The 17802-nt window shown below is 39.3% G+C and overlaps 1 protein-coding gene across 2 annotated transcripts; it reads right to left on the reverse strand.

The window, feature by feature from the left end:
- Positions 1-1597: 1597 nt before the first annotated feature.
- Positions 1598-17022, reverse strand: LOC124884941 (synapse differentiation-inducing gene protein 1-like). Of its 2 annotated transcripts, none has more exons than XM_047393003.1 (4): positions 16978-17022; positions 9231-9720; positions 4026-4163; positions 1598-3017 (listed from the first exon to the last, which is right to left on the reverse strand). In XM_047393003.1, the coding sequence occupies exons 2-4, from the start codon at positions 9657-9659 to the stop codon at positions 2859-2861; spliced, it is 726 nt and encodes a 241-aa protein (XP_047248959.1). In that variant the 5' UTR covers positions 9660-9720; positions 16978-17022; the 3' UTR covers positions 1598-2858. The 2 variants fall into 2 exon arrangements, with proteins under 2 accessions (XP_047248959.1, XP_047248958.1); XM_047393002.1 differs by lacking the exon at positions 16978-17022 and adding an exon at positions 12183-12675.
- Between the last annotated feature and the right edge of the window lie 780 nt (positions 17023-17802).

The raw sequence follows: 17802 nt of genomic DNA on the forward strand, positions 1-17802 counted from the left end.
TAAGAATTTTTATGACTTGGAGGGGATATGGGGTATAACATATTCATCAAACCTTTCAGTGATCCATTGTGCCATTAAAAGTGAATGAAGCCACTTTCATTCAGGGAAAGATCACTCCCCTCAGGACAAAAACGCTCCATCAAATAATGTTGATGATCGCCCAGACTGTCTTAGTCTGAATTTTAAGAGTCTATTTCCTCTAAAAGGAAAATTGGTTCTAATTATTAACAAAATAAATCCCCAACACAAAAAAGAAATACTACTTCTCCAGAAAAGGTTAAGACTTTCAGTACTCTGTAGGTTTACACCACACACATTTGAGAAAATGGGGATGGATGACTCATCTGACCCATGTCTCTTGTTTAAACATCTCTAAGTTACTGTCTGAAGGGTTTTTGCACAGGTGAACTTTCATATGTGAGTTCATACTTACAGTTTCTGCTTTTTGGGTTGCAAGTTCACGAACTTCCATATGCATTTGTAGTTGTAGATGTTTGCATTTAGTCATCACGGACATAAATGTTATATTCATTGTGGGGCTTTTAATGATGCATCTGAACAACTGCAATGGATCTTAAAATCCAGACTTGGCTCCATAGTTTTGATGTTATGGTGGATATTCTCAAATCCACAAAGCATTAAGATTAAACATACATGCTCTTTGTTGTGCATCATTGAAAGATCTTTTTGGCAGAATTTTTGGAGCTTATTTACATTGACTGACTGGATTCCTGGCACAGTCCCACGTTTTAAAGGACAGTTCAGGGGTTTTGAATTGGGTTGAGGTCAGGCCATTCTAGCAAGTTAACTATAGCCTCTTTATCTATTCCAAAACCGTGTTTGTTGTGTTTTGGAACACCAAACTGTGTCCAACTCTCAACTATTTGTCAGTCTGAGAGAACAGGGTGTTTATGTGGATGTTCAGGAACAACCCAAAAACCACAAAGACCCAAGTATATCATAAACCAGAATTTATTTCTCAACCGTGATCCTCAGGACCTAATATCCTGCATGTTTTAGGTGTTTCCCTTATGCCCCACACATGACTTTAATGGATGGGTGATTAAAAGGCTTCTGCAGCACTTGATTATGGACTCCATACTTGATAGCATGTGGAAGAGGTAATACTATCATTTGAATCAAGTGTACTCCAGTACAGAAATATGTAAAACATGAAGGACTGTGGGCCCTGAGGACCAGGGTTGAGAAACCCTGAATTAGAGGATGAAGACCATTCCACAGTCCCTCTTCACAGTCAAGTTAGTTTTACATCATTAGGATTTGAGAAGGTGCTGGACCTCCTCCAAATTCCTCCAAAATCAATAGCTTCATAGCTGATAATCTGAGACCATTGGGTTTTGAAACAGGCTAACGTTGTGCTTCTGGAATAATCCACACCTCAACCCTATTGAAACTTTGGTGAATTTGCTTACAAGCTGCATCCATGCCAGAAGCTCAACCAATTTAGATAAATTCTACCGTTGCTTTCAAGAGGAGTGGTCAAATATCGAGCCAGAGTTATGCCACAATCTGCAGAAGCTACAGCACATGGTAGACGTGCAATGTCCTGGGGGACACCAAATCAAAATTTTCTGTGTATGTGTATATCATTTTAATCACTGAAGTTGTTGCATTGTACAAACATTCCTCAAGCAAAAACTAATAAACGAAGTTTAAATAACTAATTTAAAGCCCAACATTTCTGAAATTCATGCTGGTGATGAGGGTATTAATCTGAGCACTTGCGGCGTTCTAACTGGAGATTTTTCTTTTTAAATCACACTAATTCACCATCACAGGTTCTTTTAGCTGGCGTCAGCATCAACAGCCATCAGCTTTTAATAAATGCAACTGCAATTAAAGTCCTAGCAGTTAATACTGTTTAAAAACTGCTGAAGTTGGGGCAGCATTTGGCTTAGTGGTAGAACAAATGCCACATAAGCAAAGGCTTTTGGTCCTCGATGTAGTAAATTTAGCTTTACAACATCTCAATTTCCTGTTTGATTATTGTGAACAAAGTCCACTAGCACCAGAAAACCTTAAGAATTGCTTAGATATAGCTGAAAAATATAGTGCTCTGACCATGCTTGCAGTTAATATTATATAATGAAATAATATAATATAATCATCTTTTATAAAAATCGAATTTGTCATGTTTTTTTTTCTCTAGGATCGTGCACCTTCTCTAGTAAAAATAAGTGACTGTGCGACACGGAAGGTGCTTCATTATTCATGCCAAATGCATTTATTGACTAAATGAACAGTACACAACAGACTCAAATTTCCTTCATGTCTGCTGCTTTGCAGCTTTGGGTTGCTCCACTCTTCCCACCTCTTGTTCTTTCTGTCTGAGTTTGTCTTCTTCCTTCTTATGTGATGTGAACAGTGCTTGCTTTATTTCCAAGAAAAAAACAATGCCATAAACCTGACTTCCAAGCTGTTTAACAACAAATCTATTTACAGGGTAGCTGAGACACTGATGGACAGATAAAACACCTTTTCTAAAGTTCACATTAACTTGTTGTGAATGCCTAAGGGGAAAAAGGAGGGAAGTTTTTCTCTGAGTTCAGTTTTCAAACTGTTTCTTTTTCCAACAGTGTCTATTACTTGTTCCTTTGGGGAAAATGCTGCATTCCAGAAATAAAGACTCAACTTGAATCAATATGTGGTTGAAGTAAAACTGCATCCACACATTGGGTATTTCCATCCTCTCCGGTTTTAACATCGTCTCTGTATTGTTCTTTGTCACAAAGGTTTATTGGAGGCAACAGAGATCCACCCAGCTTTTCATTTTCTCCCATGCTGTCTTCTCCTACTTTTTTCAACCCCCGCCTCCCCCCAGGCAGTTGGTTCCAGTGCTATACATGTCCTGGCTTGGACAGGTAGGCTATGAGGGCAACAACCACCCCCACGTACATCCCTGCTCCAACTGTAATGGACAGGGCAGCCAGGAACAGGGCTCTTCTGGAGCTCATCCCCGCTCTGGAGAAGTCTCCCTTAGCGATGGCCTTGCCTGTCTAAAAAAACAAAGCAGTGAGTGATATGAGCTGCTGTGTTACTCATCAGTACAGAGTGTATGAGTAGGTGTTAAGCCACAGTTTAAAAGAGAAAAAACAAGAAATACTCTCAGGGAGCCATTAGTCACCATGGCAATTAGGTCATTATGCCTCTGACAGTGACAAATGTGTTGTTTGGTTGTTTTGGTCATTGAGGAAAGAAATACAAGACCTCTATTTATTCCTCTGAGACATTACACTCCGTTCGGATATTGTTTTTTTCCTCACAATAACTGTGAAAAATCTTGCAAAACACCTAATATGAAAAGAACCTACACGTTTTTCATGTCCACGTTTCCAGAGTTGTCAATCACTTTTAGCTAATTTTAAAATTAAAATAAATGAAAAGTTTACAATAAATATATGGTAGATATTTCTGTAATTTTTAGGTTTTACATATGAGCATATATAGAAGGAAGGAGATGGATGGATGGACAGATGAACAAACAGAAGCACGAACGGATGGACAGACGGATGAATGGATCCCACTTTTAGACAATTGGATATGCATGTCTGGAAAAACAAATATTTTTCATATTTATCCAGACCTAGAAAATGTTTAATTGAAAGTCCAGACATTTCCCAGACTTTTATGTGTGGGAATTGTGAGCATATACTGTGCTTTCTTTGGGTCTTTTGGACCTGAAAGGTACTGAAGATTAGACCAGTCTAAGATATCGTTACAACCCCAAAAATGTGCCGAACGCTGACACAACAGATTAGAAATAATATGTGTGAAACCCAGTGCTCTCAACATGCTCACAGGCAATAAAACACCTCATTGTTAATGCTTTTTCTGCCTGCTGCATTTCTGAATGTACTCAATCATCCAAAACAATTGCAAACAGGGTCACAGGGTGGAAAATGGGCTGTGGCAGACACTTGTCTGAGTGCTTGTGCTTGCTGACCTTAAAGAGAACACGGAGCAATCACAATTAATGACAGGCTCAGGGTCTCTGGGCCCTTTACCTTGTGAGAGTAGTAAAAGGCAATGATGCCCAGTGGCCAGAAGCAGCAGAGCATGGAGAAGATGGCCAGGCCCAAGTAGTCCCGAGGGGGCAGCACGATGAAGTTGTCCTCACTTTCGCTATCGCTGGAGCTGTCGCTCTGGAAAACAGCACATTTATAGGGATCAATAAAAACAGTAATCAGATTTTATTATGCTTTCAAATGTAAATTCTGAGGTGAAAAAAAGAAAATGAGGCTTTGATCTTGACTGAGACACCTACAAAATGTAGGAGTAAGTTAGACTGACACGCAATAGTCAGATGTACTTTGAAATTCTTCAAAGTGATAGATCTTGATGCACCCTCCCACTCCTTCTCTCCCTTCTCAGGTTGGGGTCTCTGCCCTTGTTTTCCAAAACCACCCGGGACAGGATGTGTTCAGCCAGCTGAAGCAGATTTGGTGCCTCTGTCAACACCCATGAGCAGGGTGACAGATAACTCGGGATTAACAGATTGTTCCATCATCACGAGGTGACAGAAGAAACAGCGAGAAGACAGTGTCATTTATGTACTAAATTGCTTTTCTAGCCTGAGAGACTGCCACAATCCTTCCTTAATGTGCCAAGCGTCTTACAAGGCAGGGTGTGTTCAGCAGGCTGCAGACGCTGTCCTTTAATGCTAAAATTCAAAGCCACAGGCTCTGAGCAGGTTAATGAATGGGGGATTTGAAAGCTCTTCTGACTTACATAGGCCATATGACCGACCTATAAGAGGAGGAGGCTATGCTTATCACTGCTGTCCCATAGAATGAGAGGAGGTTTTCCTGAATAAATAACCTCTATAAGGAGCAGGTTTCATTTATTAGGCTTGTTGCCTACCTTCAGGGATCGAACGAAGCAGGAAAAAAAAATGAGAGTGGAAAATAAAAATCAATGCAAGAGGCAGGACCTCAAACGACAATTTTACAGGTAATTGAAGGCTGGAAAGCAAGAAGTGATGAGGGATTCAAGCATGTAAAGATAAGCTTGTTCTATGCATCTTCTCTTTCTGTCTTCCAATCTAAACAAACAGCATAATTTAGTAATTTCAAGCTATTTGGCAAAAACTACTTAATGGTGCATCTAAATAAATTCAAACAAATTTCAGGAAATTACAAAGCACCAATAACAGATTATTTTCAGTGCAGAAATATTATGTTACGGTCACCTTATGGCATACACAATCATGGGAAAGATTGGTTTGAACATTTTTCAACAACCAGTCACTGACATTGTGTACAAAGCGGGGAAATCTTGAAAGGTCAATGTTGAAAAGGCAATTTTTTCAGAGTGCTGTATGCAAACATATAACTGGAAAGTTGAGAGGAAGGAAAAAAGTTTATTGAAATCAGAAAATTACATAAGAGCAATAAAATTGAAGAATTCTTACCCCAGAAATGCCAGCCTATGGAAAAGTATGTTGGTGAACTGCATAGCATATGAACTCAACACCTGGTCGAGGGTAGGCAATGGCATCTGTGGCTTGGCTGAGATGTTAAAGAAGCCCATGTTTCTATTAGTGGCATACAGATTGTCTCTTCTTCTCTATAATAAAGAATCTACTGGTTTTACGTCAGGTCACCTTTCTGAGAAACCAACCACCATGAAACTATGGTCACTAAACCAGGTATTGGTACTTCTGGCTGTATGGGCTGGTGTCAGGTCCTTCTTGAAAAACAAAATTAAATCTTAGAAAATCTTATTTTCTCAAATTTAATGGTAGATGGCTGCACTTTCTTTGGACCAACATGAGCAGATGGCAGGAGCCCCCTGAATAATCACTGACTGTGAAAACTTCAGCAACTTGGATTCTGTTCCTTTGCTTCACAACACTCTCAAGACTGGGATTATCCCTGTTGCTGGTGCCCTTTTCTTTGAACCACACGTTCTTCTTCCATTAAATGTTTCATAAATATGCATGGATTCAGCACTCTGTAAATATTTTCTGTATTAAAAATACTTTTTATTGGATTTTTTTATTGGAACTTTTTGAGAACCCAAATTCAAGGTTTTCTGAACTCAGAAAACCCTGAATTCAGGCTGTTAGACATGATCAAGAAACGTAAGACAAACAACCTCCTAATATATCGCTTTCTCATTACTGAGATGTTCGAGGAAAGCAGGAGATGGAAGCACAACATTAACAATCAGTTTACAAACAGTAGGCTTTGCCAAGAAAAGATTAGGAAATTCCCTGTTATCTGCTTTATGAACACAGCTCACCTGGACAGTAAGGTCTATCTAACAGAACAACAGCTGGCCACTGCATAAATAAACTGCAAACATATGTAATCTCCTGTTATCTTTGTGGCAACACCTGATAACAGTCCAGAGTGACCAGTGCATTCAGTCCTCTTTGACTCTGACTCCTGTTGGTGGGGTTTGCTGCTTTCCCCTAGTCTTGTCTGTCAGGATAAGTGATGGGGGCTCCACAGAGACATAGTGCCTCTAACAACGCTGTCACAGCTCTCTCCGAGGCCTCGTTAGCCTCAGGAGGGGACAGTTGCCTCAACACACAGAGACCCTTGCACCTTGTTGGCTGGGGCAGTCACAGCGCCATCATGCATGGGGTATTGCTATGTTGTTACCTGCAATTTATTTCTCCCCTGTCACACACATGTCAAACATCTGCCAGCGCAGCTTTCCATTTTGTTATAGAGAATGGCTTCATCCCCAGGCAAATAAATGTACATATGAAGCCACATTTTCTCGTTTGATGTTACTTTTATTTCCCAAAGTTTTAAAACTCCTCCAATGTGCTGCAAGCACACAATGTAGCTTTGTATATGCATGTTTTCATGATTTATAAAACACATAAATCACAGGCACACATGCAGAGAGGCAAGTAAAGAAACACAGGTGCTCGCATTGCTTCTGGAAATCCAGCTTTTTATCTAAGCTCTATTCATCAGATTTATTTGCCGTTTTTGAATGGAAATAGAAAAACTTCAGCTTGAGGCTTACCTGGTACGAGGGCCATGCATCAGCCGGGTATCGCCTAATTCCCTCAAAGCAGGACATTACTTATAGCATTAATGGAGCTTGCTTCAGTGTCCCTATCCATCTGCCAGGCCTCCGAGTGACTGGAACTGGCGCGATCATCAGCTCAGTTAGGGTGCTATACTTCTTCCTCTGCCAACCCAGAGCCTTGGGTATTTTATAAGCATCCTTGCTTAAAATTAGATTTTCTACACTTCTGAAAAGACTTTCTCTCTTTGCTCCTTTTTCTCCTCTCTGTATTTTATACTCCTAAGACTGGACTAATAAGGTTAGGTATGCAATTTCCTTAAAATTAATAAAACAAAAGCAGACTAATATATTGCATACAATTTTAGAACCCCAAGTAAGTAGACCTTTTGAAGAGAAATTATAATCATATTAAATCATGCTGGCACTCAATTATAATGGTAAATTGAATAGTTATTACTAATGTTTATGCACCATGACTTGTTTTCTTTTACAAGATGTCATTCAATGTTGAAAGTAAGCTCATCTTTAATTTCATTCAGCAACTCAGCATCATAATCAGTTTGTCAAACACTGAAAAAAGCTATGTGTGGTGGGAAACTAACACTGCATGTCCCTGAACGCACCATCGCCACTGTGACAGAAAGTGGTGGCAGCATCATGCTCAAAGTCCAGATCTCACTTGGGAAATGATGGTAAAACTGGAACGTTCATGTCCATAGATAATTTTTCATCAAACCTGACTGAACTTGAGCTATTAATCAAGGATTGGGCATACAAGCAAAGCTGGTCGTCATACTGAAGACTGTAATTGAAGTACAAGTGATTCTTCACAGTACATAGCTTACAGGGGAGTTTAGTAAAAATCCACACTTTCAGATTTTTGTAAAGAAAATAATGAAAATAATGTATACTTATAGGCTGCATGGTGGAGCAGTTTTTAGCACTGATATCTCGCAGTAAAAAAGGTCGAATCCCGACTTGGGGTGTTTCTGCATGGAGTTTGCATATTCTCCCTGTGCAGAGTTCTCTCCAGGTACTCTGGCTTCCTCCCACAATCCAAAAACATGACTTTTAGGTTAACTGGTCTCTGTAAATTACATTGTAAATAGGTGTGACTGTGTGTGTGCAAGGTTTTTTGTCCTGTGTGTCTATGTGTTGCTCTGTGGTGGCCCGGTGACCCATCCAGGGTGTACCCCGCCTCTTGCCCAATGACTGCTGGAGATAGGCACCAGCCCCACCATGACCCTGCAAGTACAAGCAAGTACAGACAGTGGATGGATGCTTATCATTTCACTTCACAATTATTAACTACTTTGCATTGGTTTATTAAATTAAAAATATATATTAAGGTTTCCGTTTGTAATATGACAAAATATAAAAAAAACTATAAGGGTTATGAATCCCATTGCAAGGAAATGTCTCAGGTCAGGATTTGACAGCTGTGTTTCTTTATTAGCTCAAATGATAGGATGTGAGAGAAAGTTATAATGAGGTAAAATCTCTCCTAAAATCTCCCTACTCCAACTACCTAAAACATCTATACACTACAACCCCAGAAAAAAGCATATATATCCGTCAGGGTCGTTTACTTTCAGATAAAATGTTTTGCTCCAGTTTCCAAAAGTAAAACTGTAGGCAGTGGCTTTGTTTATCAAAGCACTCTCTTAGGAGCTAGCTTTAGTTCAGATTTTAAATGCAGGCACCATCTTCACTTCTGAAATATGAACTAAAACCTTTGGCTTTGGTTATTAAAAATCCTTGGTGAGCATGGCCCATTACTTTAGTGACGCTGGTAATGGTGGACTGCTGGGCTGACACTGGGCCTTTTTCCTCATTCAGCTATCATTCTTTTTAAGTTGTATATGGATTTGTTCTGCCAGTAACTGTGCTTTTAGTCCAATTTCTTCCCCGCGTTATTTCTACAGTTAAAAAACGAGTCATTCTAAACTGAAATGTTTTCAACTACCCTGGAATTACCTGGATTATTGAATATGAGCCAAAATAAAATTGATTATAATTTGATTGAACTGGGATGCATTTAGGTGACTTTAACATGTTTTCTTTCTTTGTGGTCTTTGATCCGTTTAATTGTGAGATTGTGGTAAATCCCAAAATAATTAAATCAAGCTGTATTATATTCTACTACATGAGCAAGGACTTTGGCTATGTACTGCCTCACATGGTAAATAAAGATGATTTTCTCTAGTGTGATCACAGACCTCATACTCAGGACACTGTTCCTCCTCCACCTCGTATGACACTGTCTGGATCTTCAGGTCCTTCTCTCCTTGCACACTGATGCCCACAGTGTTGTCTGAGGGAACTCCATATGAAACAGCGTCTTTACACTCCGTGAAGGTGGTCTCAAAGCTCTCATTTTTAGAGTCCTTGCTGTGAAGGCTGACGTCGTCCTTGAACAGGATGAAGTTAGGCCTGTAAAAGGCCTCCACAGCCAGATGGAGAGAGGTTGCATCCAAGAATTGAGGAGTCTTGTGCTTGCTGCTGGTCCCAGTGTAGTAGTAATCGATTAGACTTTCCTGGTATGGTTGGTTTGTGTAGTCACATTGGTAGCCCTGGTGGTCATTCTGGACCACATGTCTGCTGGTTTTGTCCAGCAGGGGGTTTTGGAGTTCGCTGAGGCTCTCCATGGTTTATGGACTGTTTAAAAATTGGAGGTTGAGGTCCAAAGAATTTCTGTCAGTCTGGTAGCTGCAAAAAAAACAAAAAAACAAATGAAACAAATTTAATTACTAAGATAAAAAAAAAATGAAAACAATTATTTTACACTGTGGCACATTTGTCTTAAATTAGGAGCTGCATGGCCGTGTCGTTCAATCCAAAAAAAGACATTGTAGTTGGTGTATTTTATGGGAATTCAGTGCAGGAAATGTTTCATTTATATTGGCAAGAGGTATTTCTCTCACAAGCCTTCAGCACACTGAGCCATGAAATCACCATCTGCTGTATGTTCAACTGTTGCATCACCGCACTTTCATACAAACCAAAAAATATCCTTCAAATGTGTCACGCTTGCTTTTACTGAAAACTGGGGAAAACAAGCTGTTTGCTGCTGTATTTGGAAACTTATTGGAGTCCTGATTAAATTTGTCTTTCTGATGCTCTTACAAATCCTGAATAGAAAAAATAGAGTTAAAAGGATATTTCAGGAATTTTAAAGTGAAGTTCTGTAAAAAAGTGTATAAGCAGTTAATGTTTTAGTGGCAGTGGATAACTCTCTTGTCACCTTAATGTAGCATAAATCCAGATTAGATATTATGGAAGCTAAAATTAACAGCTAGTCCAAGAAGACTAAAGATGACTTCTACAATATTAAAACAACTCCAATCTTAAAAACCTCATATCTGTTTATGCAAATGCATTTTTTTTAAATCTTTTAATCCATTATTCAGTTGGACTGGGAGTTTAATTACACAGAAGCTAAGGATTACTTACATGGAAAATTGATATAAGAGGCAGGCACAAAATATTTTTCTGTTGAGGTGGCATAATTTGTTTGCTGTCAGATGTCTGAGAAGATTATCTATGGTTTAATAAAAATGTTAAAAATGTTTCAGAATGAAGCTCAGAAGTCAAAGCAGAAAGTCCTGGAAGAAGAACTCAAAAGATGCAATAAACATTGTTACCGTTAGCCGCTAATTACGCTTTGGAGCAATAATTGGGCAATAAATTGAAGTGCTATTTCAATTTTCTTAATGATTCTGAAGTGTATTCGATCTAGTTCAAAATCCAAACCTTTTTACCAATAAAAGGATAGTTTGCCTTTTAACAGAAATTGCATCTATGTTTTACACTGGCTTAGTGCATGCAAAGTTGCAGGGTAGCTGTTGCTTGGGGTACAGTCCGGGCAGGTCACCAATCCATCACAGGGGAACAGAGATTCTTTAAAACACATTTTGAGATTTAAAGAACCTTTATTCTATTAGTGAAAGCAAAAAAGGGAATTTCTTCTTAGGTTTTTGTCAAAAACAAACACCTTAGGGAGTTAAACTTGCATAAAAACTGCAATATTTAGAAATGTTATGCCTGAAATGGATAATTCTAAGATGATTACAGATTCTATAAAATAGAGATTTTGATTTGTGAAATCTTTATTTGTGGAAACCAAAAACCGATGATTTGTAAGTTTCCCAAAAAGTTAAAACCATGTCACATTCCTGTAAACCCATTCCTGGGTTCCCGTGTTATCTTATGAACATAATACATCATTGCTACCCAAAACATATTGACATTTAGACAACCAAACACAAAGCAAAACAGTCAGGAAAGGCAGTCACTAAGGCAACAAGTCTATCAGTAAGAGGGTGGGCAATCTGGGCATGTCCTGATTTGAGTACGCATATGTGATACTTTGTGTTGCAAATCCAACCCTAGCGCGTCCTAAATCTAGCAAATCCATCTCTAACGGCTTGATTAATAATAGAATTAGATCGCACTCAGTGAAGCAGCTGCATTGAATTAGTATCAACTGAAAAACAAGCTCCCCCTGACAAGAAAAACAAAGAAAGCTGTGCAGGGCGTTATTTATGAGACAGACGTACAGAGATGACCTGTGGATCTGCAGTAGACCTTTGAAACCTCTGACCTTAAGGGAGCCAAAGATCGGGCAGCCACGCTGGATTGTGGAGATGCATGACTAATATGGGCTAAATCTGAGTCTACACAAACACATACAAACACACACATGCACACAGAAGCCTCAGCCTCAGTATCTACAACAATGTGTCCATCCTCACATGCCTCTGAGGTTGAGCTGCAGTCCTGAAAACAAGGAATTACATTACACATTACATTAGACAAGGAAAACCACATCAGACATCCAAGAATAAGTGCAGTTGAGTGAGAGCTCAGACTTCAGAATCATTAATGATGTCTGTTTTTGTTTGACCACAGCAGTTTCTACCTCTTCTTCTCGAAATGCACGCAGTCAATAAATATGCAATAATTTCCCCAATTATTTGACAGTGCGTAGCTTCACTTAAAAGTGTTGGACTGAATGTGCAGAATCTGAACATGGGTGAAAATTAAATATTTGCCTCCTTGTCTTTGTTCATTTTAGCAGAATCATGCCTTTCTGTGGACACTGATATGGACAGAAAAGCATAAGAATATTATTTGCGCACTAAGCATGCCTAATTATATCATTATCTTACCTGTAGGAGAAAATCCCACCGCTGATGTGCTCAGCATCGTTCGTCGGAGTAGCTTAGCCGATGGACAAGGATGGACGAACACAACATCCTCTACTTCAGATCACTCTCAGTTTTGGAGAAAATTGCCATTGCGGTGCAATACATCCGTGCAGGTAAGTAGGCTGCTCCGCGGACTTGGCGCGCTGAGTCCTGGATGTCATGGCACCGCTGCTGCGTCTGGCTGGTAGATTTTACGCACGGTCTATCTCTCTGAGCTCCAAACAACTCCGACGGAGGCTGATCCGACTCCAGCTGAGTGACTGGCTGTGGGCGGCGCGCTGTAAACTCTACTGCCGACTTTACGTTTTCTAACTTGCTCACTTGGGCGTCTTCCTGGGTTTAAACGTCTTCCTTGCTGGCTGAAGGATTTTTACGCACCCTGCTCCCAGTGGTTCAGGTTGCATAAGATGTAAGTCCTTTATTGGCTCCTGAGATAGCCACTTATACCTGTTTTAGATCAGATGGGCCACTTGTTCTGATTTCTTTCACAATCTACTTGAGTGTTATTCATCCCCACTGAGAACGCCCACTGTGTGAAAGAGGCACACAACAGAAAGCTCCCTCGCTCCTCTGCGTCCTTCTCTTTCTTAACATGTAGGATTTCTTTTAAACTGATTACAAATATAGTTCACAATTAAACCCCTATTATAATAAATGCATGTTTTTTTATTTGATTAATATTTTATTTTCAGAAAATCTTGTGCATGTATTAAGTGCCTGCCAGTTTGGGTGTGCCCTTAACCTTTCTCTTGAGCTCACAATGACATGCAGCTATTTATCACTGCAAACAATATAACATTAGGGTTGGGCATTGAGTCTCAAGAATCGATTGGAAATGGGACTAACATTCAGATTCCCCCAGAATCGTTCAAATTTTTACATTAACATTCCTAGTTTTAATATCCAGCTCGTCGACCACAAGAAGAAGCCACTGAACACCAAACGAAGAAGAATCCGCAGGATGTGTGTGGGCAACCATGGATAGAGTGGCTTAACCTTAATAAAATAAATGACCAGTCTGCCCAGTGCAACACTTGCAAAAAGAGTACATCATGCAAAAGAGGGCGCATGACCAACATGATTAAACACCTCGGTATTCATGGTGTAGAAGTAACATTCAGTGGCATTTACTGGCATTTTATGTGATACATCGGAACAAAGTAGTACATAATTGTTAAGATGAAGGAAAACTTTTCATGGTTTTAAAACAATCTTACAAATAAAAATTTGAAAAAGGTGGAATGGATTTGTATTGAAACCCTGGGTCAATAGTGTGCTTTTACAAAATGTACCCAAGGTCCATCTTGAAGGACAAACATGGAGCATATGGGGGAATACCATTGAAAGCCGCTATCAAAAGCAATTACTGAGTGAGGGCCAGCTGTTTTATGAAGAACAAATTTAAAATGTGTCATTGAACAAGGCCCATACCAGATGTCAAGGAGAACTGTAGTCTGAATAATGAGTGCTTATGCTACCAAACACTCCATATCGACCTGGTGAACTATGGTAGCTCACACCCAGTTTACGCCTAGGTAAGAAATGTGTCAGTGGCCTGCCCAATGAAGACATTTGAGTATTTGTTTTTAGATCCTAGATAAGCAAATCCACAGCATGATACTGCCAATGCCATGTTTCTTGGTGAGGATGGTATATTCAGAATGATGTTAGCTTTACAACACAGATATTGTTTTTGCATGAAGGCCTAAAAGGTAAAATTGGTGTCATCTGACCAGAGTCCCTTCCTCCATCTTTTTTGTGTTTCCTACATGCAACATAGACTGTGGTTTAGACTCATAATGTAAAGTTTCGAAAGGTTCTGATACTACTTGCCAAAGAAGCTAAAAGACCAATAGAGCGCGCTAAGCACATGGACATATATCTTATTCAGAATGAGGACTGTGTTCCACACCCTCATAAAAACGCCTGGAGTTAATAATGTGGAAGCCCAGGCTCTGTCACATTCTCTGGGCGATGCATTAAGGAGCTGATAGACACTTTATGGGGGAAACATGGGGCTGCATTTACAAGGCAGGGCACACACCAGTTGTATTGCTCTCTGAGTCACCTTGCATTCACATGCACACAGCAATGTGGCATAACATCCCAGCCGTCTTCAGTGATGGATACTGCTCCCTGGGGAGAAGAGTGTATTAGAAAAGAGTGAGGGTTGGAAATGTGAAGGCAGGAAGGGAACCTGTGACAATTTACCTTCTCAGTCTGATTGTTTCTTTCTTCACTGTTATTTGTAGTAAAATAAGTTTATTTTATTTAAATTTGTTTTAAATGTCAAAAGGATCTGTGATTGTGATGCAAACCAAGAGTTCATTATTGCCCCATAAAGCACTAATAAAATCTTTTGTAAGACCGTACTTTTCTCTGTGCTACTGTAGATGGTCTGTGAACAATTATGGTTCTCCCTGTGCCCCTCTCTTCTGCTCTATTTTCTACTCTATATTTAGGTATCGTGTCACCACATAGCAGATGCACTATTTATCAGCCATGATTTCCTCAGAGCTTTGTGATTTCAAGAAACAAAACATTGCAAGGGCTGACCATGTGGTCATGCACAGATTCTCTATTAACTAAAAGCAAAATCACCAGAGTGCATTTTCTACATTTACCTTTTCATATAGATTTTTTTTCCTCTGATTATGTTTGATATTGCAGCCAACTCTGATAGCATGAACCTTCCCCGGGCCCATTAACCAGCTTTAATCATTTGAACACTATTGGGAATTAATCGGCCTAATCGGATTGGCAGGGAAAGTATCAAACCACTTAATTTGATCTAGTCTGGTCGGCTTTTACACAAAAAGAGGAGGGGTGGGGGTGAAGGCACTATAAGCAGCTTTTCCCATGTGTCCATCATTTGTGTTACTTCCTGTTTGACTAAACACTTCAGCAATATGCCAATAAAGACTTTTTGATAGGCAAAACAGCCCAAGAGGAAAGAACGATGAAATTCTTCATTAAATTAATTTACAGGTTTGGTTAATGTAGACTTTAAATGTATTTAATTTAGCCCTTTTATGTAAAAACTGTGATAACCTCTCCCAGGGTGTTTATCATTGTACATTTTTATTTTTGAACGTATGCTTTTTAAAGCATGTCGACAAAGCTGAACATGTTTATATCAGAATAAAAGTCAGTTTAAAGAAACAGATCATACCTGAGATATCTAGATATCTGATATTTGCTTTTTTTTGTCCTCCTCTGTTTTCCTTTAGCATCCTTATTGCCCACAGCACCCTCCACTCCACCCTAACTCCTGTAACATATATATATATACATATATATATAATACTTATCCGTCCATTTTCTACACCCACTTCTTCTGTATAGAGTCACGTGGGAGCTGGTGCCTATCTCCAGCTGTCTGCGGGCGAGACGTGGGATGTTTCTAGACAAACAGCACAAGCTACCATGCACACACCCATTCACACCTGGGGGCAATTTAGAGAGAGTACTCAACCTAATGGTCATGTTTTTAGACCATGTGAGGAAGCAGGAAAATGTTATTTAGAATAAAATAAAATAAATGCACTACTGAATCAAAGGTACATACTTCCATAAAAGAAATGAACTCTTATACTATGTGTTTTCTAGCCCATTATTGTGCATACAGGGAAGCGATTCTTTTAAAATATATATTTTTCTAAATGAGGGCTAAGTTGTACCCTACTTACTGGTTTTGCCCTAAAGTTAAAATATTGTCATATTGTGATTAATCCACTTTTGTTTCTTAACTACAAAGAACCTTGTACCTTCAAAAGATGTTGCTGTGGTATTGAAAATGATATAGAGTATCAAGTATTTTTCTTAGTATTGGTATCAAGTTTAAACTGTTTGTGTCGTGACAACCCTAATCGGTACCATGGTCAAAATGTCTCTTACTGTAGTTGACCTTTTAGTTTAAACTGAAAATTTCAAATTTACATTTTTTTTTGATTGCTTAGATGGGACTGCTGTTTTTCCAATTTCAGTTTTTTAGTGTTATAATAATTCCTTGAATCTTCGGTCACTTAATTGGATCCATTCTTCACTCTAACAGCAATATGTTCCCAATGCCATCGGCTGCAACAACAACCAATAACATGACTAATCCATTCCTTTCTGTCTCCTTTTGGAGGAGCTTTCATGAAATTCTGCACATTTTATCTCCACACTGTAGTTTCAAACATTGCTGTTCTTTTAACTTTAGCCAGTCCAAAACAAGTTGTTTCTAAATGAGAATTAGTTTTACTTTTTGGTTCCAACTCTACATTTTGTGTTAAACATTTAGAGAAAGTTTTGCTCGGACGACTTTTCCCTGAAGGCCTATAATTGTGTTGGTGCTCCTGCACAGAAATGTGCACCACATCTCCAGTCTACTAAATCTCTTGTGAAGGACTTCGATTTGCTTTTCTACTGATCGCTTACGTCAAAACACTTTGCTCTCCTTATTGATCTTTCTCATGCTTTGTAGGTATCCATTACATTAATTTCCAAAGAGCTGGGCAGTTTCCTGGCTCCTGAATGCAGATTCAGATCTCATAGCAACTCAAATTTTCACAGAGGTCCTTTCCTTTTATCACCGTGCACCTCTACTAATCTTGATTTGCCATCAATTGCAGTGTCTTGGAAATGTATTCACACCCCTTTAACCTTATAGTCTGTCATTGTTAGGGCCTGCGAGATAGAGGACCCCAGAATGCAGACTAGCAGGCTGCATGATGGTAAGTGCAAAACAATTTAATAAAAAACAAAAACTCACTCTCAGAAGAGGCAGGAACAAAACAATAAACGGACAGGCAGGACAGGCTTGGCATGATCCACAAAACAAGACGTGAGCATGATTCGGCAACAAGACATGATTTGAGAAATGTTTCCGCACCGAATAACTGAACAGGTGTGTATATATGGAGTGAGAAACAGGTGGAGCAAGGAGACAGATTAGCTTGGAGCAGGTGAACCAGATAAGGTTAATTGACAGACAGAACAAAACGTGGCTGGAGCAAAAACAGAGAATCTGGAATACAAAACAAAGAGAAGCATGATTCAAAAACTGTGAGAACATATAAGAAAAAAACAGAAACCAAACACCAAACAACCCCAAATCATAACAGTCATTGGCTTTCAGTCATTTTTAGAAAGCTAATTATCCCTTTTTTACCTATTTATGCTAGTGTGAACCATTTCCCTGCTGCTGGTGGGCACAGCACAGTGCAGACATCAGGTGTTGTGTGAGAAGCTCATCCATTGGGCCAAACAGGTCAGTGTGTGAAAAACAGTTGGACTTCAGTCCCTGCAGCGAGAGGCTCAGGTGCAGGAACTGGAGGAGGCTCAGCATATGGTAAGGGTTTTGCCTTGAGCAGAGGTTAAAAACTCCTCCAGATGTGGAGGCATACTTCAAATTTCACACTGAAGGAAAAAGAATGAAACACAAGCTCAAATTAACCAGCTGAATAAGGATACATGAGCTGAACAGTAAGTGAAAGATCTTTTTTCAGTTATACACAGAAAGTGATTGTGGGTGGGGGAAAAAAGATACGGTTCACTTTTACAGACTGGCTGGTTTTTTCAAAGAAGAAGCAAAGAG

The sequence above is a fragment of the Girardinichthys multiradiatus genome, chromosome 19 (assembly GCF_021462225.1).
Source record: "Girardinichthys multiradiatus isolate DD_20200921_A chromosome 19, DD_fGirMul_XY1, whole genome shotgun sequence".
NCBI classification, from domain to species: domain Eukaryota; kingdom Metazoa; phylum Chordata; class Actinopteri; order Cyprinodontiformes; family Goodeidae; genus Girardinichthys; species Girardinichthys multiradiatus.

Excerpts from the sequence above, each read along its gene's own strand:
- LOC124884941 (XM_047393003.1), bottom strand. The coding sequence starts at position 9,659 with ATGGAGAGCCTCAGCGAACTCCAAAACCCCCTGCTGGACAAAACCAGC. Across the intron at positions 4,164-9,230 it reads AACAGTGTCCTGAGTATGAG|AGCGACAGCTCCAGCGATAG; the intron begins GTCTGTGATCAC and ends GCTGTTTTCCAG. Across the intron at positions 3,018-4,025 it reads CCTTTTACTACTCTCACAAG|ACAGGCAAGGCCATCGCTAA; the intron begins GTAAAGGGCCCA and ends TTGTTTTTTTAG.